We start from the raw sequence: 24,659 nt of genomic DNA on the forward strand, positions 1-24,659 counted from the left end.
GTTGGCATGTTGCTGTTCTTCAGGTTCTTCTATCCTTATCTTCTTGTTCATGATTCCCTTTCACTTAGGGGGATTATTGATGGAAATGTCTGTCTGTCTGTTGATGGAAATGTCTGCCTTCTCCTGTGTTTCAGCATCTTCTGCTGTGTTTCACCTGAAAGGCCTTCATGGCTCTTGACTTTGTGCAGTGTGAGAGATGAAGAAGACTGCTGCTGGTTTTATATCACTTGGCTTTATATGACTTTATATGACATTTGGCTTAATGTTGTCATTTGTTCTTTTTCCTGAGACATTCACATTTTTATGGGGCTTTTTTTCAGCTTCACATTGCAGCCAGTGGGTGCTTTTCTCTGATGTCATGTGTTGTTACTGGTATTTTAAGTCACATTTTGAAACAGGAGAAAATGACATATTTCAGTCAGCTGCTTTCTGCTGAAAGATTGTATCTGTATTTTGTTCTGAAATTGTTGTAGGACAGATGAAGCAGTTTCTCTCCAAAAATTCTTATGCTCTCAGGGAGGCAATATATTGCGTCTTCTTTGCATATGCTGTTTGATATATTCTGGTCTGGAGCATGAGTTCTCTCTGCTGTGTTGATTGTATTTTGCTGCACATGAAATGAAAGACCAACAAAAACAGGTCTAATATAGTTGACTAAATTTTCTACACTACATAATAGTGCTCCTTTCCCTTTTGACTTGAAGCTTTGTAAGTGATCCAGTCTTCATAATCATGAGTGTTCCCAGGAAGGTGTGCTGTGTTTTGATTCAGATGTTCAGTGTGTTGAAGAATAAATTATAATGTGAATGCAGGGCATCTTGCATATTGCATCTATGTTAAATATTTTTCTCTAAAATGAATTCTAATGTGAGCAAAGTTAAACTGGTATAATTTGGAGCAGTAGACTTCAGGCAAAATTGGAAGTAGCTGTGTGTGAATATTGATTATTGTGCTCAGTAGCATGTGAAAAACCTCATAGTGCCTCAAAGCACTGTTGCCTTAGTGGACTTAAAATCCTTTATTTAGCTGTTGCTAAGGATTTATGTTGAGGATTTTTAAAATTTCTTCTTTTGCATCACACCATTGACCCAAGTGCTGTAGCTCAGTGGCTTTCCCTGGCCTTACACTGTCACAGGCAGGTGGTGCTTTGGCCAAAGGATGGTGGGTTTCTGTCTGACACAGTCCAAACCTTGTGGTCTCAGAGGATCCACTTCTTATATTCTGAAAAAAGCAGGGAATGGGAATTGCAGCTGCAGAATAACCCTCAGAGGAGGGAAACACTGACAAATTGATTGACATGTGTCAGTGTGTGTCCTCAGGTGTGAGATGCCTTTGTCTTCACTGCTGGGTGTTCCAGCTCAGCAGGTTGGCTGTTGTGCACCTCTCTGGTAAGAATCACCATTTACAGCACAAATACTTCAAAAGTGATGCTTTGTAGGTGATGTGAAGGGAAGAACTGGTTTTTGTGTTCTCTGGTGAAATGGCTTTTTTCCTAAAACTGCTGCTCCCTGTTCTTCCTTATGGAAGGCGCTGCCTCACCCTGGGCTGGTGGTGAGCTGAAGGTCGTGTGCCAGGTACTTGTGGCTTACTTGCGCTTACACTGCAGTGCCTCTCCTTTTTTCTTTTGCTTTTTTCTTTGTTCAAAATGTTGGGTTTTGTTAAATAGGAGAAGGCTGTACTAAGAACCACAGCAAAGCAGTTACTCATAGTCATGAACTCAATAAGTAATTGAGAGAGACTATTCAATGGAATCCTTTAGAACTACAAATATTAGGTAAAAAACCCTTTATGAATAACAAGCTTAAATCTGTCACTTTTCCCAAAAGCATGTGGTATGACAAGGGAGAATGGTCTTTGCTGAGGGGGGATAATCTTAATCTAGATTTAGATTAAATATTAGGAGGAAATGATGCCCTGTGGGGGTGCTGAGGCCCTGGCACAGGGTGCCCAGAGAAGCTGTGGCTGCCCCACCCCTGGAAATGTCCAAGGCCAGGTTGGATGGGCCCTTGGAATAACCAAGGATAACTGGGATAGTGGAAGGTGTCCTACCCATGGCAGGGGTGGGATGAGATGGGCTTTAAGGTTCTTCCAACCCAAAACTTTCTGTGAATCCAGGATAAGTCAGGTATTTACAGCATTGGTGTATGGTAAAAACCTCTGTGCCACAAGATTTTTTCATTGATGCTTTTTCTTGAGTAGTTATCTTCTAGGTGCTTACTAGTAGAAGTTGCTTAATTTAACATTGAAATAGTTTTTATTAGCAGTGAATAAGTGTCAGTTTGGGCTAATAAAAATCCATTGTTGTGACCAAAGTGTAGACAAAGAAATGACCCCTAAACAGAGTCTATGCTTCAACTTCAGAGACAAAGAAATGCCAGCATAATCACCTGAAAAATATAAAAAGCAGTCCATGGAATAATTTCTGTTTCAGACAGAGAATAAAACATTAGCTCTAAGAGGAGCTAAGGTTCCATTTTACAAGTGACTCTGCTCTTTAAAGTGATTTTCTGATAGGCATGCAGCAACTCAGAAAGCAGCAGGATGCCTCACTAATAGCATTTGAGAGCCCTAAAATATAGTTTCATCTGAATTTTGAATATTGCTATATTGATATGCTGTAAAAAAACCCCATCAGTTTCATTGCCAGGCTCAGAATCATCTCCATTTTTTATGCTGCTGAATCCAGTCACTGTCCTTTCCCCCTGTGCTTATTTTTGTTCTTGCTTCTAGTTTTACTTCTTTTTTTCCTGCTTTAAACTTTAATTGCCATATAAAACTCTCCTGATTGTATGTGTTACATAGTGAGGATTGGAATGTTAGCTGAAAGATGGGGAGAGGAATCTGCCATGCTGAAAATGCAAAAGATTTCCTGTTATTGTTACTGAGTTTGGTGCGAGTTAGTGTCCCTGGGGCAGCTCAAGCCCTGCCCAAACTCTCCTTGCTTCATGGAAATGCACAAGTGGTAGCAGAGGATAAAACCCCTCGGTGTATCCAATAATACTCTGATTGTGGTTAGTCCCAGTTCTGCCTTTAGAACACGTCGTTCCTAATAAAATAAATGCACAAAGTGGTATGGCCTGCTCCAGCTGCACAGTGTTACTGGATGCTTTGAAGGAAGGTGATTATTTGATTTATTTCTAGACATGAAATTTTGAGAAAATGTTTCATTGAAATCCGACTCCCTCAGTGGGCAGAGCAGGAATTGTGCAGTGTGCACGTAGCAGGCATTGTTAGGTGCATGCAGGAAATCCATATTTTGTATTGCTGTGGGTAAAACCAGATCTATAAATACCTCAGTGTGTAGTAAGGATGCTTGTCTGATGCTGTGGGGTTTAACTGGCTGGAGTTAATCTGAAAATAGGGAAAAGAAATTGCCAGTGGAGTGGTGTTGTTGAATTGGAAGTAAAAAAAGCAGGATATGTTTTCAGTGTTCAGAATTTGCAGGAAACTCCAAACTTCATGTTATAAATAGAAACGGAGAAAATAAATGTGGCATCCCTATAGTGTTCCCTGAGAGGTTTCTACAGATACATATTGTGGGCTTATGTAGAATATAACTGTAATTGCCTAACAGAATAATTCTAAAAGCAGAGCAAAATCCTTACAGAGCTGTAGAAGGAAGGAGTATTGGTGCAGTAGGAACACAGCTCCCTGTATTTTCCCTTCTAGCACTGTGGGGAGCAGGAGTGGATGGAAATCCTCCTGCAGGAGCATTTGCTGCTTTCTTTGGTGGTGCTGCAGCCATTGGCACTTTCTGCTGCCATCAGTAATTCAGGGGCACAGGACACACAGGTTCAGGGTTTTATCAGAGCCTGCCTGATGGGGGAAAATGTGGAAGAAGGGGCATTATCATTAAATAGAGAATGTAGTAAAGAACTGCAGTGGAAGTTGAAGCCTTAGATATCAAGGTCCAGCAGCCGGGCTCTTCCCAACCACCTCATTGTTCCCTGGGCTCTGTTACTTTGCTGCTTATCTTAAAGCAGATGCAAGGAGAAATTTTTTCCTAAATAATAATTTCACTTCCCTTCTCCAGAGCCATTGTGGAAGTTGTTGTTTCCATAATATTGATTATGGGCATTGAGTTTTGTCCAGAGTGAGCTGTGTGAGTGCTGTGTGATGGTTCCACTGGGGCTGGAGGGATTTGGAAGCAGAAAGTGTGTGGGAACGTCTTAGCTGAGATCTGTGTTCAGATAGAAGATTCTTAGCTGAGATCTGTGTTCAGGTAGAAGATTCTTAGCTGAGGTCTGTGTTCAGGTAGAAGATTTTTAGCTGAGGTCTGTGTTCAGATGGAAGATTTTTAGCTGAGATGTGTTCAGATAGAAGATTCCTGCTGTGGTTCCTGGGGGTGGATCTGCAGGGAACTCAGCCAGGTGTGCCAGGAGTTTGTGGCAGGTAGAGTCACAAGGCACAGTGGCCAATTCAATGTTTATTAGATCACATTGGTGTCCTTGTAGCTCATACTTGCTAGTTGAAATGGAGTTGTTAAATTAATTTTTAAGCATTATTTTAATGCCTGTTGTTAAGTATCAAAGAAAGGCATCAGGCACTGGGTGCTCAGTGTCCCTGTCACCCTGCCCCAGCATGGACAGCAGTGATGGCTGCACTGCCCCCAGCACCTGCTGGTGCTCCAAGTCAAAGGCTGAATTTTCAAAAAATAGTTCTCAGGTTTTCTTTCAGAAATTTAAAAAAAAAATGCTAAATTTTCAGTGAGCTTCAAAGCTTTTCATGAGCTCATTAGTAATTTGAACGTTTCCTCTAAAGGATTGTGTGTTGGAAGGGTTGTTTTGACTCAGTTGAATGTGCACTGCATGCTTTATTGGAAATGAAGGCACAGATCAGCATGCAGCTCCAGCCTGCAGCAGTGACTGTGCTCCAGGAGCCCTTGCCCTGTGAAGTAATGATTTTTAAATGGTGTCACGTATGGATTCACTCTGCTACAACTTGGGTTTCATTCTTTATGACTAATGAAGAATATTCTTAGCATAACTAAAACCACCTATGCTGCGTTCCCACAAGTTTGTGAAAGATGGGAGTGGAAACAGTTCTGAAAAATTAAAGACTTTACTGCTGTCCTCAGTGAAGACTTAGAATTGCTTCAGTACCTTTCATAGTAAAGGCAGAGGCTGTGGGAAATTTAACTTATGTTTACATTGACAAGCAATATTATATTAGTTCTTTAAATGATGCATTTTATAACTCTGGTGTCCATAAAATGCTTAATTAATTCAGTGTTTTGAAGTAGCTGGGTTTTGGACAGTGGTGTTGTGATACTCTTTTTCCATTTGACTAACAGTATCCTTTTGAAAACATATTTTCACATATTTTCCTAGTGGCATGATAAATTTTTGTGGTTGTCATTCATTGACATGAGAATCTCAGTGAGGTTTTTTCAAGATGCTTTGAGTCCTCATTTTGAGGTGTGGTAGAGAAGTTTTCAAATGTTGACCCTTAAGACTCAATGAAGTTGCCATTCAAAATACGGGTTTATACCATCATGTTTTTGCTGAGGCATGAAGCAGTCCTGACTTGTATTTCTTTATGTTGACAGTGTAATTTTATTCATTTTTTTTAAAGAAAGAAAGGATTGTTATCCCCCAGGAATTACCTAGGAATGAATCTCAGGGCTGCTCCTGTCATTGCTAACTTTTGTTTTATGGTACCCAGTGGTGGATAAATATGTTAATGAGGTGACTCTTGACTTCACAGTTTCTCTGTTGCCTTTCAGTCCATTCCAAAATCCAGCTCTGCTACCTTAAGAAGTTCTCACACTTGATTTTCTCTAGTCTGGTATGTGTTCACTTATCTCCTTCTATTCTTAATTGCTGGAGGCAGTCTTCCCACTTACACTGTTGGATTTGTGTGGAGCTGGTAAGAAATTCAAATGATGCCCTGCTGAGAATAGGATGGAAGCTGAAGGAGTGGGAGAGAGAAGTAGAACAAACTGATGGTATTTACTAGAACTGCCTGTGCAAAATGGTGTGAAACAGCCCATATTGATTGTCAAGCACATTGATAGGGTATATATGTAAAAAAATTAGCATGTCGTGTCATAACCCTTAATGTCATGGTTCAAGGATCATTCCTCTTTCTTAATTTTGCTTCTGTGGTCAAGTTGTCCTGTAACTGTTCATGTCTGAAATACAATTTGGAAAGTCATTTTGTGAGGTACTAGTGGCAATTTCTTTGCTGTTAGCATCCTAGGCTGGCTGAGTCTCTGATTAATCAAATCATATCAGTACAGTTGGCTTTGTTCTGAAAAACTTGTGTATGTATTGGTGTGTTGTGGGGTGTGGCTCCATGGGAATTCCCTTTTTCCCTCAGTGTCAGTGAGGGTGGTCCCAAAGGGGCAGGGAGCAGGTTGGGTGAGCACAGCCCTGGCTCAGCTCCCCTCACTCCTGAGGTGATTCCTGGGCTGAAATCCTCATTTTGGGGTGGGCAGAGCTGTGCTCAGCATGGCTGGTGCTAACCCAGCTCCCCTCACTCCTGGGGTGATTCCTGGGCTGAAATCCTCATTTTGGGATGGGGACCAGTGTGGCTGGTGCTAACCCAGCTCCCCTCACTCCTGAGGTTGCTGCAAACCCAGCTCCCCTCACTCCTGGGGTGATTCCTGGGCTGAAATTCTCATTTTGGGATGGGTAGAGCCATGCTCAGCGTGGCTGCTGCAAACCCAGCCCTGCTTGTACCTCTTGGCACTCCTGGCCATGTCAGGCTGCAACCTCCAGCCTTGGGATGTGTCCTGGAAACTTCTTGTTTTTCAGCACTTGAGAGACAGAGGAACCTTTTTCATTCCTCTGGGAGCTGTGGTGTGTCAAAGTGCTTTTGTGGGAGAATTTGTTCATGGAAAAACATTTGCCCTAGCAGCTGTACAAATGGGTATAATTGGTAAAAATAGGAAAGAGGGTTATAGATTGTGGTTGTTAATTAAAAGTGGAGGTCTTGACCACTGCCATTGTGGCCTAGATGGGTGCCTGGTCCAGTAGGGCACTTTTAATTGGCTTTGTTTAACAGAAGTTACAGAATCAATGGCAAACAAACATATTCTGTCATTGCAAAAACCCAAACCAGTTTAAGCTAAGTTCTCCTAAATAGATGGTGTCACATGAGATTTTGTAACAAACCCCTGTAATTTGTAGGACTTTAACCTAATGTCCATAGATAGTCTCTCAAGTATGACTAATTGCTGGCAGTTAATGCTCTGCATTGCAAACTGCCCTGAAGTGCAGATCTGTTGTATTTTAAGGTCTTTAGATAAACCTTCCAACAAATTAAGCTGTTTCTGTGCAGTGCAGTACTGACAGTCGTGTTTAATATCTTTACCAGAGAAAGCTTTAAACCTATATTGTATAAATACATTGTTTCTAATGCTCTTAAAAGCAATGTTAAATTGTCCTCAACAAGAAACATATGGCCATAAATTCTGACATACTCCATGCTCTGTCCTGACTGTCGGAAGCAGAGTGTGCAATGTGGAGGATATTTAATTTAAAAAATTGGGATAAGGGTCGTGAATTGTAGGCTAGAAATAGAAAATAAGATTAGAGGTTATGTTTCAGGCATGGAGCTGTCTCTGGGGGGGGAACAGAACAAGGTTACTTCAAGGTTTGGAGCCTGGCTGGGGGATGGGAGAAGGGAGGAAATCCAGCAGTGGCTAAAAATGGTGCCTGGGGGAGTTTGTAGTAATGCACACAATAGGAGTTGCCAGGCTGAGGAATTGCCCTGATGCTGAGCCTTGTGCATTGTAGCCTTCTCCTTGCTGGTGCCAGATTAGTCATGGGCAGTGCTTGGTACCAGAGGGGGGGTCCTGGCAGCAGCACAGCCAGTGCTGGTGCTGAAAAGGTCACTTTCTCTAAACCTGATATGGGGAAATGTGTTTGGAAGGTGCCTGGCCAAATCCACGGTGGATGCATCAGCTGGTATTGAGACATTGCTTAAATGCATTTGGCATCTTTGCAACGTCTCGTGGCTGGCACAACTTCCCTGTGTCACTGTTGGGGCAGCAGAAAAGCCCTTTGTCAACAAAAGCTGCTGGGAAGGAGTGTCAGCATGGCTTGAGTCACCTAAATTGCATTTAACTGAAGCTTAGTCCATGTTGCTAATAAATGTTAAGTATAATTGACACATCAGAAGATGCCACTTAAAATTAAAATGTTTCTGTCCTGTCTTAGTTTGTGAACAAATCCAGCTCTTTTAAGGAGTGTGGAGTGGTGCCCTAGCATGTATTTGATTAGATGTGGGCTTGGGATCTCCCATTGGGTGTGTGTTGGGACCTGATGCTTCAGGGGAACACACCTGAGGTTTCAGAAAGATCCACCAAATAATCAAAGCTTCAGTCTCCAGGTTTGCCTCTGGATGTTGTATTTCTACTGCATAGATCAATCCCATTGTGTTAATTTGTTTTATGGATTAAAACATTACATTTGTTTCTCTTTCAAAATGCATTATACCAGCATAAATATCCCATTGTATCCTCTGCTGCACAAAAGAGTTCTTGCACAACCCAGTGCAGAAATATTTGGCACATAACCTGGTGACAAATCATGCCCATGATTGAGGGCTTAGTTGTTTATATAAAACTCTCAGTACTTTTAATTTCAGGACGTGGTAAAGTGGTGTGACTGTGTTTTATATGTTGTAGATTAGGATTGATAAATATTTAACTACTGATGATTTTATTGGGAAAGATTTGAGAGTTCTTTGGTGAATAATTTTCAACCTAAGAACAAGGCTGGTTTTTTTTTAAGGCAAAAATCCCATTCCATCAGTATTTCTGTGCAATCAGTGTGACTGCTGAGTGCCTTTCCCTGCTGTACAGTTACTGCAGAGCTCAGGGCTTGGAGGGAGGAGAGTGCCAGCAGAATTCTGTGTATGCATTTGTTAGCAAAGAACTCTTGGGGGAAGTTATTTATACTCCTTGGTAGCATCTACCCCAGATTTATTTTCCAAACGTGTAAATTTGTTTGTATTGAAAGAAATTAACTTTGTTTTTAAGAATGTTAACTGTATTTTGAATTGTTAAAATATTAAAATGCTTGGCTTTTCTTAATAAAAGGAAAATAATCAAACTAGTTTTTGTTGGAAATCATATAAAATGTAAACCCCAGGTAACAATTGCTTTTGAGGAGAGGTATTTCTGAGATTTATAAACTGGAAGGGTGCTATATTTGATCTTATAACTAATCCTATTTCGGCCCCCGCTATGCAAGATGAGTTAGGGCTATTTTAAAAATCTCATCTATATTTAATTAAGCTTTAAAAATTCTGGCCTTAATGAGGAGGTGAATTCTGTGCCCAGGACACACAAGCAGCTTTTTTGATCAGGAAAAATGAGGAAAGGTTATGAAGTATGCATGCTACTGCTTCTACTTTGCTAATCTTTATGATCTCAAATTACTTGTCACCACTGTTCCTGCATCAGCTACAGAGATTAGCTCTACATATGATAATATATTACAAACCCTAGATTTGTTAGAAATAAAGCATTTTGACAGTTCCAAAAGTCTCCTGTTACAGAAGTCTAGTTCAAGAATGATTTTTAGAATTAAAGTGAAACTATTCAGCTACTGCTATTTGTGGAATTGCTATTTACAGTGCTATTATGCTTTTATAGTATTATGTACACACTAGTGTTTGGTTTTGTTATGGGGAGGGAGACTGTAATTCACACTGGATTGCTCTGGTTTATTCATATCCTGTGACAGTGAATCAGATACTGCTGGCTATATACAGACTGAATTGCCAGCCAGCTTTGGGCCCAAATATGGTAAACATAATTATGTTCATTTGCTGTAAAAATACATTCTCCTTAGTTTAACATTTTCATGATTACAGTTTTCTGGTAATTCCATAATTTTCAGCATGAGAGGGATATGAAAGGCGTAATCATCATGTCTCTCTCTTCAGTGGAGAAGATAGTTTGTTTTCCTGGGCAGAACTCCAGCTGTTCAGTGATGAATTTACTGCTGCTCAAATACAGTGAGCCCATAAAGCATTTGGAAAGGCTGTTCCTGGGACAGGAGCTGTGCTCTGGAGACAGAATCTCTGTGTGCACAAACAGCAAAACCCCGTGGCTGCCACTGTCCTGTGGCACTGAGGGGATGTGCTGATGTCAGATTGCTGATATGGACTCCTGTTCATATTTTTGGAAATGAAATTAATATCATTTCAGAATACTTATCCTTCTCAAGTAGGAGACTTTGAATGAATGAGTTGGGAGAGCATTAAGATAAAGCTCCTACTCTGTACTGAAGGGAATAAATATTGGTAAATATTGGATTAGGTTTTAATTTCAGTCACAAAGGAGTGTTTATGGTAATAGTTATTAAATGAGAAAGAGGATACTTTCCTCATGCTAGATAGTATATGCTGGTGTGCCACTTCATTTATAACAAGGGGGTTAGGATTAGTACCTTTAATGCAGCTAAGAAAGTGCATTTGCAGGGCTTTTTCATTGCTTTGATGTAGTCTGGTATTGAGAATGTTGTAGATGAATTCTGTGGCAAGTGTTGAGAATTCAGGAGCAGCACAGTAATTTGGGTGAGGAAAGATTGTTGGTGTTGAGTTACTCCAAATGTTTTGAAAGCTTTCATCATCCTTGCTGCAAACAGGCAGAAAAAAATCACATACAGGCTTTACAGGATTTGCTGTACATAATCTGTCTCATGTTTCTAGTACTCAGAACTTCCTTCTTCATAGAACAGCTTTAAATGTGTGGATGAGCTATAATTTTCTCTGCCTTGAAATACTACTTTTATCCAACACCACTAAATTGAAATGCCTACTGAAGTGACTCTGAGTTTGGTTTTTTAAAGTTGTATAGCGTCGCAAACTCTTAAAGCAGTTTGGCTTAGGGATTTTCAGTGGGAAAATTCAAATGTGTGTGTGCTGGGAAGTGCAAGTCCTGGGGCATTTCTGAAATGTGGGATCTGTGTTTGCAGGAGCTGCAGCAGGGCTGCAAGGCTGAGAGGGAACAGCTGAGCTGGATGAGGAAATGTTTCTGTTTGCAGAGGAGTTGTAAACAGTGTGTCCTTGTGGCACTTGTGTTTGGTGGGTGCTGGGGTGGAGAGAGTGACAGAGTAAAAGTGGCTGATTCAGGCTCTGAAATGGATCCACCTCAACCTCCTTTATTTTATCCCTTGGAGGTCATAAATGGATTTGTAGGGAAAGGCAAGAGCAGGGTGGATTTGTGGGCAATGCTGATTTAAAACTATCCTCAACAGCTTGCTGGGGTTTCCTGAGCCTGTGCTCAGACTGTTGAGTCACCCCAGTCAGCCCCTCTGGCAGGGAGGGTGATCAGAGACCAGAACTGCACACCAAGTTGGAAATGTGGGTAAACCATGGATTTATGCCATGGCATGAGTGTGTCTCTGACTCTTCCAACAGGGCTGTTTCCTTCCAGATCTGTTCTTCTGACTCTGCCATTCAGCATCAGGCTGATGTTCAGCAGAGCCAGTCAGCTGTAGCACTGAGATCACCTTCCTCAGTGGTAATGATCAGACCAGAGCCCATCACTTTGTGTGTGAAGTTTGGATTCTTTTTCCATGGATGAGTTGATAAATTTATCCCTAATTAATCTAGTGTCTTTAGTCCCTTAGTTCATTCTATCTATCTGTGTGTCTGTCTGTCTGTCTATCTATCTATCTATCTATCTATCTATCTATCATGTGTTAGAGTATGCAGTATGTCATGCCTGAATAGTGTAATATTGACCTGGGTTCTTATTCCCATTGGTCTTTCCAAGCCTTGTTTAAGGTGTGATTTGTTCAGGACAATGAAAGCTTCCTCAGAAGAGCCCAACTGTTGAAGGAAGATGTGTTGAAGAATGTCTTTCATTTATTTCTCTGTGTGCTTGGTCAAAGAGTGGGAATTATTCCCGTTTTTCTGGGTGTGGAAGCTTTTTCTGCAGTGTTTGAGTCCATGGACAAATCCTTTTAAGCTGATGAGAATAAAGCTCTACGTGGAACCTTCTGCCTGGTTTCTTGATCTGCACTGACTCAGCAGGAACTAAGCTCTTCAAAGGGATTTCCTAAACCTCTTTAACGAATTTTGGTAGAAATTTCTAGCATGGATCTTAAAATGTGTATTGAAAACATGTCTTCCCAGTTACTGAAAACAAAATATGACATTTGCTTGTGCTGGAAAGCTGCAATTGATGGTGTAACAAGGAGTTTAACTCTTACCTGGCTGTGTGGGAGACACCACTAACTGGACCTGAAGCTAAACATGTGCCTGAGTTCATTACTGAAGCGAGCCCAGAGGTTTAAGATGTAACCTCATGGTTGCAGTAGCATGGTTTGGTGTTTTTTATTGTATTGTGTTCACCTCCCCATGTGAAAGCTGGTTTTCTGCATAAACTTGGAAAATGGTGATTTTTGCAGTTTTCAGTACACAACTGAGAAAGAATTAAATTTGTTTTCTTAATGCTTCTTTTTTCAGTGAAGTTTTAAAAAGCAAGCACCATCATAGAGTCTGTATTTACATTTATATTTTTGAATACAGTAATCAGGAGTGACAGGGTGAAGAAGAATTGTGGGTGGCTTCTGCTTAGGAGGATTTCAAGTGTGGATGTGATGGTTGTGGGGGTGCAAAGACAGACTTGGGAATTGTCTCAGGTGGCCATAACTGCACCAATGTGCATTAGCCTGACCAGGTAATATTCCTGTTCCACATATTATAATGGAATAATTCTCTAGCTCAACCTTTCCTTCCTGACTTCCTTCAGCAGGAAGTGAGTCTGTGGCCTAAAAATATCATTTACAGGAGCATGTTAATTTAATATCAGGATTTTCTAGAAGTTGTTAGCTGGCTGTCACTGGGTTGAAACCCTTCCTGCAGTTTTTGCCCCTGTTGGATGGGCAGTTTATTCCCCCATGGATGGCTGTCCATGGGCACAGGTGTCTCCTCCTGGGCAGTCCTGTGGAATTCTGCAGGTGAGCTGTTCTGGGAGGCAGAGCTGGGCCTTTTCTACTGAAATTGGTGCTGCTTTTGCTTAGTCTGGTCCCACGAGGTTTTCCTGATCCCAGCACGTTTTCCAGCCCTGCTGGGGGAGTGTGGTGGTGAGTGCACCCTGTTGGGAGATGGGAGATGGAGCCTGGGGTCTCCCCTGGCTGATAGTCACGTGTGGGGATTTCTCTTGCTGTGTGCAGGGGCTTTGTTAGGCTGTGTCCCAAAAGAATGAGCATTATTTCCTTTCTGTTTCCAAAGGGGAGCTGGTCCTGCTTTCAGAATGGGTAACATAAGCACCTATTGCCAAGGGGGGGTTGGAGCAGTGATCCTGATCTGACACAGGCACTATTTTTGACATTGGCTGAGGCACACAAGGCTGAAAGAAGCTCTGATTTAACACATTCCTTTCACCAGCTCTTCCTTTTGCTGTCATATCTCACTGCTGAGACTGGAGTTAGTGCTGTTTCAAGTGTTGTGTGTTTTACTTCAAACAAAGTGCTGGAAGTCTCCTGACGGACTGTAGGCTCTGCCTTGGAAAAATCCAGTTCCCTGGGCTGGCAGGTCTGAATCTGACTGAGGGACAGCTACATTGCATGTGTATCTTTTAGGGAGTGTGGTTACACAGGTTTATAGGATTTTTATCTGAAGGAAGTGAGGTGGTGCAGTGCTGAGCAGGCAGGACCCTCAGCACTTACCTAACTCCCCAAATTTGATGTTCTTCAGCCTTTTCCAGTTCTGTTTCTGAGTGGTTTTCATGACAGAATTGTTGGTTATTTGGATTTTTTGGGCAGGGCACGGACATATTTTTGTCTTTGCTTGTCATTTTGGGCACCTAACAGAAATGCACCCCAACAGGATTTTTCAGTACAAATGCAGAAGACAGAAATAAGCACAAATAATTTACTGTCGTTGCTTTAAGGAGCATCATTTTGAAGGGAAGAAAACTCCAGACAAAAGCATAATAAAATAGTTCAGAGATGGTCTGTAAATACTAGGTAGATATATCATCAGTGAAATTGGTATTTTTAGTTAATAGAACCAGGTTGCTGGTTTAACAGATCTCAGTGCACATCAGTGAAAGAGGGTCCTGTTCTTCATGAGCATGATCCAGTGACTTTTTAGAGCAAAGGAATCATTCCATGAGCACCTTTGCAGTGACAGGGGCAGAGAACCAGCACTTTGGCCCTGGATTTTCCCCTTTCTGCAAATTCTAGCACTGGGCATTATTACCTGGGCAGCTTTGAGGAAATAGAACAGCTGGGGCAGGGAGGACATGGGACACCCTGGGAATGGGACACCCTGGGAGAAGGATGTGTCCAACAGGAGCTTCATGGATTCTCTAAGGAGTCACTTGACTACTTTTTTGTTTTGGTTTTTTTCCTCCAACTGTTCTGGGCAAGCAGCCAAAAAGGAATCCCAATGAGCAATTCATGAGCTTACAAGAGCTAAAATGATTTTGGTATAGTGGTGTGTTTCTGACTTTGCTCCATCCTCCTCTAATAGGAGATTTTTACAACTTGGGTGACAAAAAAGCCCATCCAGGAGGTGCCTGGGTCTCCTGGAGGCTGCAGCCCACCCCATTAGAAAGCTCTGGAAAGCAGTGCTGGTTTTCCATCCTGGATCTGCGGCTCCAGCCCAGGAGCAGCTGGGGCTGGGTGAGGAGAGTCCTGTCCCTGCTGCCATTCCTGGGCTGCTCTGGTGCTGTGCCTGCATCCTGCCAGCTGTGGGAGTGCGTCTGGAATAGCCCTCAGCCTCCTTTGCCCTGTTGGTGAACATAATCAATACCTGTCAACCCCTATAAAAGCATTTGCATGCTTTAGGTATTTATGGTGTGTTGGTAAGAAATCCCAGGTGGTGCAGAATAACTTGGTTGGTGTCAGAGGTGGATGGATAATTTCTGCCAGCTAGCTTTACTTGAAGGTGGCTCTTCGTGCTGGTTTTTGAAACGGTTTTTTTTCAGCTCTTGTGAACGCAAAACTTTTCAGAATAATACAAGAGTGTTTTAAAAATGAAAACAAATTTTAAAAGCCCACATACATTTCATGTGATATGTTTGCTCTTCATGGGTGGATTGGATATATTAGACAGGTGCCATTCCTGTAGCAATTTTAATAAAAATAGATGTGGTGTATTGATGAGAGTAGTGGAGAAGTTGTAGTCAAAGTCAGAATTTAATTTATCAGGTTGAGATTTGCTGCTCAAATTAGAACTGTTTTTTATATTGAATCCCTGGTCTGGGATTCAATTCCAGACCAATTCCAATTTCTAGTCATTTCAAATTCCAATTTCTAATATTTTTGAATAGATATGTTTTGTAGATGTAATCCATCTCCCAATTCAGTTTGGGAGAGTGTAAATGAATCAATTCCCAGTTAAAAATGTGATGTCTGTCTTAAAACTACCTCCTGAAAAATAGTTGGGAATACCTGACTGTTTCCTGCCCCCCTTGCCAGAGAGGTGCTGCTGTGACACCCTGGGCTGTGCCCAGCTCTGTGCCCCACCTCTGTCACACACACATTTTATGAAAAATCCTTTCCTTAGGATTTTTCCTCCTGAGAAGCCTCAGGAACAAAATGTAAGCAATGGTTATCTGCTGCTGTGGAATGCAACAGGTGCATCTGTGATTGGGCTCATGTGGTTGTTTCTAATTAATGGCCAATCACAGTCAGCTGGCTCGGACTCTGAGACACAAACCTCTCTTCTCTCCTCTTCTCTCTTCTCTCCTCTTCTCTTCTCTCCTCTTCTCTCCTCTTCTCTCCTCTTCTCTTCTCTCCTCTTCTCTCCCTTCCCCTTCCCCTTCCCCTTCCCCTTCCCCTTCCCCTTCCCCTTCCCCTTCCCCTTCCCCTTCCCCTTCCCCTTCCCCTTCCCCTTCCCCTTCCCCTTCCCCTTCCCTTCTCTTCCCTTCTCTTCTCCTTCCCTGAACCTTCCCTTCTTTCTCTTCCTCTCTTTCTCTTCTTAGCCAGCCTTCTGATGAAATCCTTTCTTCTACTCTTTTACTATAGCTTTAATATAATATATACGATAAAATAATAACTCAGCCTTCTGAAGGATGGAGGCAGATCCTCATCTCTTCCCTCATCCTGTGAGCATGGTCACTCATGTCCTTCCCAGCCATGCTTTCCTCTCCAGGCTCTTTTCAGCTGGGTGCCCACACACAAATTGTTGTTCCCTGGTCCCTCTCCCAGCCCTGAGGCAGCAGTGCTGGGGACAGAGGGACACAGAGCACTCCTCAGGACGTGCTGGGCAGGTTTCCCTTGCCCTCCCGCTCCCCGTTGGCTGTGCAGGTGTTGAGGACCCTGTGGAATATCGTTGGTTTAGGTGTTCACATTTGGGGTGGCCTGGCCACTGATGGGTGGGATGTACACATTGGTGGCAGGAGCTGGGAAGGTGGAATGGCACCTTTCCTTGTGGAGTGACTTTTGGATCTGCACCACATTTGTATCTCTAAATGTCAGAGAGACTTCTCTGTGTTTTTGACAGGAGGCCCTTGGCTCTGGCAGCTTCCTGGCCTTTTGGCCTCGCCGTGGGTTGGTTTGTTCAGGCTGTTCCTGGGTAAGCAATCTGGCTGCTCTGGCTTGTCTCTTTTGGAGTTAGCATTTTTTGAACATTAATTAAATTTAGTTTGTTTAACATAAATGGTGGGTGTGGTGTTGAGTTCATCCTGAGATTTGGAGTCTGTATCTCAATCTAATTAAAACCAGCATGAAATAGCATGAAAAGTTACATTCAAAAAGTTGGCTCAGGTGTTTTGGACTATCTTACTCTTCTGTGTTTTATTGCTTATTCTCTGGAAGGACAACAGAATCCATAAAGAACACCAACTGAAGGCAAACTTTTGCCAGTTTTTAAAGTTGAGGTCAGAACTTTTTTTAAAGCATTGCTTCCTCTGCTCAGTTTCTTGTGTTGATTCAGGGAAAAAGTTGCCTTCTCTTATAGCAGGGTAATCCCAAACAGGACAGATGGGGAATTGGAGTCCTCATGCTGGTCCAAAACAAACTGGGGGTACCAAATTCCGTTTGTCTGAAAGTCTGCCCTGAGTATTCAAATCTCTTGTGACTGGTGAAGTTAGGAAAAAGCATTTTTCTGGGAAGTACCCAAGCAAAAATATATGGATGCTACATTTTAAAAAAATAGTGAATAGATTTGCATTTGCTCTCATTTTCCTGCAATTTCTGTTTCCTCTATGCAAATGGGGCCATTTTTAGAGGAGCTTGTGCAGCTGATTCTCTGGGAGTTCAAACAGTCCAAACTCATAGCAGTTCCTTAAATTTGGCATGAACTCCTTGAAGTGAGAATGCAAACAGCATGTTGGGCTTTTCCAGGGGTGTTTTGCCAAGCAGGGTAGTGGAGCTGGGTATATGTTATATGTTATAGTTATATGTTATATATTATATATTGTATATATATCTTATATCTTATATCTTATTTATTATATATTATACATTATGTATTATGTATTATATATTTATATATTTATATATTTATATTATTATATATATTATATATTATATATTATATATTATATATTATATATTATATATTATATATTATATATTATATATTAGTGTTTGATAGTACCTGAACAGCACTGTTTGGTTTTGATTACATAAAGGAAGGACTAAAATACCTTTTGGCATGGTATAGTAATTTTCTTGGTAATTCCTTCACTTGGTTTCTGTGAGTATTTCTGTTTCCACAAAATGAAGTACAAGCTTGAGGTTATATTTTGGGTGATAACATGCTGTTCCTGTATCACTAGAAGGAAACCTTTGGTTACTTTCCCCCTTAGGTGGCAGAGGTAGATTGGGCTGAAGTCCCTGCAGTTGAGAGTGGAGCCCTCACATTTAGGGCACACACCCAGAGCAGTGGGGAAGGGAAGGCAGAGCGTGGGAACCCTCTGTACTTCACTTTTTCAGGGAAAGATGCAAAAGGAGGAATGTTTGTTTTGTATGTAGCATGTCAGAGAGCTCATTACAGAGTTTCAGACGTGGTATTCAGACACATGTCTGGTGTAGAGGCGTGCAGCTTTCCTCTCTCTGAATAAATATCAGCTGAAGAGACAAGCTGTCCTCTTTAAGATTCTGTGTAGGTTTTCTTACAAGGAAATTTTGAACCTGAAGAATTGAGTAAGTACCTGCAAGTTTGACTACAAAATTGTCTAGAAGTAAAGCACAATGGTTTGTCATTTTTGTTTATAACTGTAGAAAATAAGCCACCATTTTTTCCCCTATTCATTGCATTTATGTTCTTTTAGGATGCAGCAGGTTTATGTAATGAATAAATATCTGACCATTCCAAATGATGAGTTCAGAGTGTTTGGTCCTGAAAGGCTCTGTGTGTAATCACAAGCACTGAGCTGAGGTGCATCTCTGTTAATCTCATCCAAATCAGTACCCTGGAGCTTGAAAACCCTTCCTTCTTAGCTTTTTCTTTCATGATCATTTCTTAAGTTCCTCCGCAATGAGAAATTTCATGTCTACTTAGGAAAAACAATCATTAATTTACTTACATGTTGCATTTAAATTAACCAACTCTCTTATTCCATCTACATTTGTATGCAATCAAGGAAACCAATTTAATCATGCTCTCCACTGTAAGCCACCATAACTTGTCAAACAAGGAGAAATTTCAGCTATGCATGTGATATCAAGACATCTTAGAAAATTATGGTTTTAATGAGTTTCTTGCATTTTGACACATTCAGTGTGAATACTGGGAGAAGTAGTTAGGGAGGTAAGTAGTCAGCTTGGAGTACTTTAAGGATACTGAAGTGAATATGGGAGTTTCTTGGAGTTTTAGGTTTTCAAAAGTGCCAATAAGAAAAATATTTGCTCAAGATCTCTGAAGCAGAACCATCTGCAGCAATGATTTCCTGAAAAACTTGTGTCCTGTTTTATTGGGAATGAAACTGGCCAGGTCTGGATGTTTTGTCCTGCTGTGTCCTGCCTTCTTTATCTGTGGGATGCTTATATCCTACAGATGTGCCAAAATGGGAATGAATGAATGAATGAAAGAATATTGTGTGTGTTCAGGCAGATGGAAATAAGAAATTCTTCCCCAACCATTCTGACAATATTACTACAGATTTCATTGCTCAAATATAATAGCTAAAGGAACATTTTGTTGTTTTATGAAAGGGTTCCTGGATTATTCTTCCAGGTGCCTGGGACATTGCAGTTGCTGCAGTAAGGAGAAGGATGTCCTTGTTTGATAGAATCAGGTGGGGTGTGTGGGAGAGGGAGAGAGTGGCCTGAAGTGTGGCTGGAGCTGGGACTGGGCAGGCTGATGGCAGGAGTTGGGTCCTTCTGATGTGTCCTGGCGCTGTGTGAGTGTCTGCTATTGAGCACCTCGTGCTCCATCCCATCCCTGTCCCCCTGCCCAGGCTCTGCTCACCTTCTGCAGGTGCCCTGAGCAGCCCTTGGCTCTCCAGCTGCACCAGGGTGTGCCAGCAGGGGCAGGGCAGTGCAGAATTGTGTTTGCTCCCCACTTTGATGTGCTGAGAGTGTTGTTTAGAGCAGTCAGGTTCTTAGGCAGTTGTGCCTCGTGTACCACCTTGTGAATGAGAGGTGCTGCCTGCCCATCACACTGGAATGGGGCATGAATGTGGTATTTCTCAGCTCATCTCAGGTGGGATTAATCTGCCTGCTAATCTCAGGCAGATTGGTCTGTTGTTGTACTAAACAAAAAACTAGGGATCTGTATCTGTTGACTTAGTAAACTATTAGAATAAATGGGAGAGTTCTGCAATAAATTATGGTGAATGAAAAAAAGTTTTAATTGATTTCATTTTAAAATTATTTTTAAAGGATGAGATTAGAAAATGTGATTAGCTCCCCTTGAGCTCTGCAGTAATAACCTTTTGCTGTTCTTAACTGTGCAGGACTTGCACTGGGGATTAAGCAGACTCTTTAAGTTTGACAGCCTACAATGAAAGAATTAACAAGAAAATATCCCAGTGCTGAGTGTAGCCACAGGATGACTCTGGCTTCTCACAGCCTTTGAAACTCAGTGCAGCTCTCCCCCTTGGATCTTGGGTGTTGCTGCCAGTGTGTGCCCAGAAATGTGAACTGGGACACTGCAGGAGTTAAACTTTCAAACCTTCTCATTGTTCTCTGATGTATAACTTTTTTTTTTTTTCCCTTCACAGGAAATGACCTAGAGGCCTTACAAATACATTTGTGCATTTTTGTTCTGAGTCTGCAATTGAGGGCGAACGCAGTCTGGAAGCACCACTTGTTAAAGTTACAACGGAAACAACTACCTCAACACACAGGGAAAGGGGAGGAAGGCTTGCAATAACAAACGCTCTAGTTTTTAATAGCTTATACTTGCAAAGTCTTCTGTAAACAGTCCAGATTTTTTTTCCCCCTCCAATATTAAGAAGAGACACTACAAGTAAACTGAGTTGGCAGACTGGATCTGTCAAGACATTTGAAGATATTTGATCTGCTGACATAAGGATTTGCTTTTTCAAGGAAAGAGCCTCTGCACTGCTTTTATAATCGCTGTTGATCGGTGGTTTGCTCCACTTTTCCTGATGCTACTAATGGGAGAATTGTATTAAGGTATTGCCTCTAAAACTATTACTTGCATTGACAAAATTCACTTTTGTAGATGCAGCAGCAAGGGACAATGTTGCTCTCCTGAAGAACTTGTAGGCGATCACTTCTCTGCCCCGGTTGGCTTTTCTGCCTGCAGAGGGGATACCACGCAGGGGACAGAGCAGTACTGACACACTTGGGCTTGCTTTTTGAGTACAGTTTCTAACTGCAGCAGGGCTGCACCCAGCACTGAAACCACGGAGTCAGCAGATGTGCTGCCGTTGCCAGTGCTGATACAGATTATACAGACGCTTGCCTTTCTGAAATGCCTTTTGTGAAACCTATGTACACAGTCCTGCGCTGCTACTGTACATAGATCCTGAGGAAGGAATCTGACAAGTGATTGTGAATTGGAGAACTCTCTGGACAAGCACTCACTTATGTATTGCTGCAGTGCACAAGAAAGCAAAATGGACTACAAGCGGCGCTTCTTGCTTGGCGGGTCCAAGCAGAAGGTGCAGCAACACCAGCAGTACCAAATGCCCGAGCTGGGCAGGACCCTGAGCGCCCCGCTGGCGTCCCCCAGCACCCCCCTGGTGTCCCCAGCTGCTGCTGGCGGCTGCTCCCACCCCGCCTCCCACACCACTCCCATCGCCGACATCCAGCAGGGAATCTCCAAGTACCTGGATGCGCTCAACGTCTTCTGCCGAACGAGCACTTTCCTCACGGACCTTTTCAGCGGCGTGTTCAGGAACTCGCACTACTCCAAGGCAGCTATGCAACTGAAAGACGTGCAGGAACATGTCATGGAAGCGGCCAGTCGACTCACAGCAGCAATAAAACCAGAAATAGCAAAAATGCTGATGGAACTGAGCGCAGGAGCTGCGAACTTCAAAGATCAAAAAGAGTTCAGCCTCCAAGACATTGAGGTAGGTTATCTTGGAGGATACAGTTGGGCATGTGAATGTGTATCGTGCCTTCTTAACTGGATTTCTCTTCAAAATCCCTTCTACACCAAAACTTTTCTCCACCTTGCTGTGTATTTGTGGGAAAAGAGTTTCTTTTCCCACCAGCATCACATATGGGTGATGCTGGTGGGAAAAGAAACTCTTAATTTCTTACGTACTGATAAAGTACCAAGTCATTTATGAGATCTGACCTCCATCTATGTTAATTGGGTATTTAATAGGTATTTCTGTAGAAGAACCAACTACACAAAAGTTCTAAACCATTTTCTAGTTTGTTAGCCAATGTTTCTAAAACCGTTATGCCATCCTATTCTGAATCAGCCTACACTTCCCTCAGAGTGGATAATACCAAGGAGAAACCTGAGCACATGGGAGTAGCATGTTGTCATCAGTGTTTCAGTAAAACCACATATTCATTGATTAAAGAGTGATTTTATCACTCTCTAGATCATTTTTATATTTTTGAGCTGTTGTGAGAGGAAAATAACACACTGTGTGAGATATTAGTGCTGTAAAAATTTGTCATGACTTTGCTGCAATGTTCCTGTGCTGGCAATGAGCACCCAAGAGTCAGGATTCAGAGGATCCCCAGCTTCCTGCTGTGCCTGCCTGGGAAAGTCTGGATATTTCTCCTCCACTAAATGTGTTGCCTAGCAGGCAGTGCCAAGTGATAGTCACAGATAAATCCCTGCAGTTTTAAGCAGCTCCTTGTGTTTTGACATATTTCTTCACTTTGCAGCAATCTGCAGAGTTATTCCTTCAGAACTGCATCCTGAATGGAAAACCTACTTTAAGTTCTCTTGGTTTTGATTCAGGTTTCAGGTGGCTTTGTCAGAGGGAATGTTTATGCCTGTCAGGCATTATCTGCTTTCTGTGGCTGCACCACTTCAGATGGAGTCCTTAGGGAGGGTGCAGTTTGTCAGTCAGCTCTGCCTGCAGTTGTGTACTACAGTTCTCAGTGTAGAATGAGGTAAGATGGGCTATATATTTGCTATAAATGTCTTCTGTAGGCTGGTGTTTTTAAAGACAATCCCATAACGTCACTCTTTAAAGCTATAGCAATGTGTATAAAAAAGAGTGAGTTTATGTAATTAATCAGTCTTCATAATAGATGTGCTGAAAGACTTTCTGAATTAAAAGAAGCAAAAACAGATGAAGCACCTGATGTGTTCTAGGGGTTTTTGTGGGGGTGGGAATGCTGTCCTTCCCACATTGGAGCCTCAGCAGAGCTGCTTTTGCCACATGGGCAGGCAGAGGTGCTGCTGGCTGTGCCCAGGGAGGGTTTGCTCAGCAGGGGGCTGAGGAGCAGAGCAGAGTTTGTGCCAGGTGGGTGCCATCCTGCCAGCCCAAAGGCACAGAATCTTCCTTTGGTCCCAGCTTTACCTGGCCAGTTCCAGCCCCTGTCCTGGGCCCTGCCCTGCAGTGCTCCCTGCTGAGCAGAGCAGCTGCTCCTGGGCCTTCTGCTGCACCTCTGGGGCTGCCCCAGCACTTCCCATCACACCTTCCTGCTGTCTTTTCTTAATTAAAGCTGCATCTTGCACGTGGCTTTGAAAAAAGTCCAAATGTGAGATTTATGGGCACTTGTGTATAATGAGATCAGTGTTGTGCTCTGCTGTGGCTTGAGCAGCAGCAGAGTGTAGGGGTTTGGCAGAGCCTCCTGTGGCTGTTGTGTGGGTCCCTCAGGGCTGTGGGTGGGTGAATTCTGGAGCACAGGGGTTGGGTGGCTGTGCCCAGGGAGCAGCAGCTGCTCACTGCTGGAATGGACCTTGGCAGAGGCCAGGAATGCATTTGTTTGTAGGTGATTTGAAAGCACAGGATACAAGTGTGCTGGGAGACCTGCTGAACTAAAAATAATCTTGGCCAAGTGAGTTCTGCAGTTGGGATGGAATTCAGAGGGGAAAGATGAATGTTGCAATGTTTAAATGGACATTTTCAGCCTCAGGAGTGGAGCCCAGTGGGCAGCAGGTCTGGAGAGCAGTCCCAGGGCTCGTGGGAGTCATGTGCTGGGGAAGAGTCAATGTTGTGCACTTGGAAATAATAAATCACTGCTGCTGTTGTGCAAAGAGACATTTACCATGTATTTAACACACCCTAACCTGCAAGAGCCATGAGCTGAACTCTTCACTGATTATTATGGCCTCAAACACTGCAGTGCAGGTGCACAGCACTGCTGGAGAAACAGGGAGTGGAGCAAGGGTGGTCAGACATGCAGGAAATAAGGACAGATTGAAAAGATGGACTCTGCAGAAGAGAGGCTGAGAAGGAAAATCAAAATTGCTCAAGTATGTGAGAGGCTGCCAGAACATGTCAGTGTCTGTTCTTCATGTCCATGTAAGGTGGAGTGAGGAACTTGAATTGCAGAGGGAAAGATTCCCATTAGATGCTGTGGAAATCCTTTGTGATGTTAGTGGAGCACTGCTGTGGATTGGAGCAGGGCTGACAGAACAGGTTAAACCTGCCTCTGGCAACACTGACCCAGGTGAAATTTCTCCTTGCTTGGGACAGAAGGGTGACCTGGTGAGATCCTCTCCCACTCTGCTTTCCTGGGATTTGAAAACTCAGCTGTTGATGCTGAAATTTCAATTTAAAAAGTGGTTTGCTTTTTTTCCCCCTGGTGGATAGAGAAGTTAACATTTCATAAAACTGCCAGCAGGATTAAAAAACTCACAATGTAAGCAGAAAAACATAAAGGGCTTGCCTGACTTCATCAGAGTTTACTGAGCAGGGAAGTGATGGGGGAAGAGTGGGAGGCAGCGGAATTGTTCCCTGGAAAATACCAGGAGGGGAGTACAGGTGGATCTGAATTTGCTTTGTCAGCTTCTCTGTGGGTGTCTGAAAGAATTCACAGCTCTGAGAGGGAGCTGGGAGGTGGTGAAAGCCCTGAGGTGCAGCAGGAGCCTCAGCAAGGCCCTGCAGGGCTCTGGTTTAGGGATGGTGTCACGGGAACAGGGAGCTGAGCTGTGTGTTTTGGCACAGCCCCAAATTCATGAGAAGCACCTGAATGAGGATTTCTGTGTGTGAGCCCAGCTAGGGAAAATGCAGTTTTCCTAAGCCTGGCTTAACAAGGCTGTAGGTTTTGGGAGGAATGAGAAGTCCAAGCAGAGCAGGTTTGGCTTCAGGAACCAGGCAGAGCTGTGCCTTTCCTCAGGTGTTTTATCTGCTGTAATGGGCTCTGCCCCATGGAGGGCAATTTCAAGAGAACTTAAGT

General features: G+C 42.7%; 1 protein-coding gene across 2 annotated transcripts in view; it reads left to right on the forward strand.

Annotated features, from left to right (window-relative positions):
• Nucleotides 1-24,659, forward strand: part of GARRE1 (granule associated Rac and RHOG effector 1) — a 62,111-nt gene that overhangs the window by 8,189 nt on the left and 29,263 nt on the right. For both annotated transcript variants that reach the window (XM_074551059.1, XM_005492532.4), the window contains exon 2: nucleotides 20,090-21,412. In XM_074551059.1, the coding sequence (XP_074407160.1) occupies nucleotides 20,924-21,412 (489 nt within the window). In that variant the 5' untranslated portion in view covers nucleotides 20,090-20,923. The remainder of the gene's footprint in view (nucleotides 1-20,089; nucleotides 21,413-24,659) is intronic.

The sequence above is a fragment of the Zonotrichia albicollis genome, chromosome 13, assembly GCF_047830755.1.
Source record: "Zonotrichia albicollis isolate bZonAlb1 chromosome 13, bZonAlb1.hap1, whole genome shotgun sequence".
Classification (NCBI taxonomy): domain Eukaryota; kingdom Metazoa; phylum Chordata; class Aves; order Passeriformes; family Passerellidae; genus Zonotrichia; species Zonotrichia albicollis.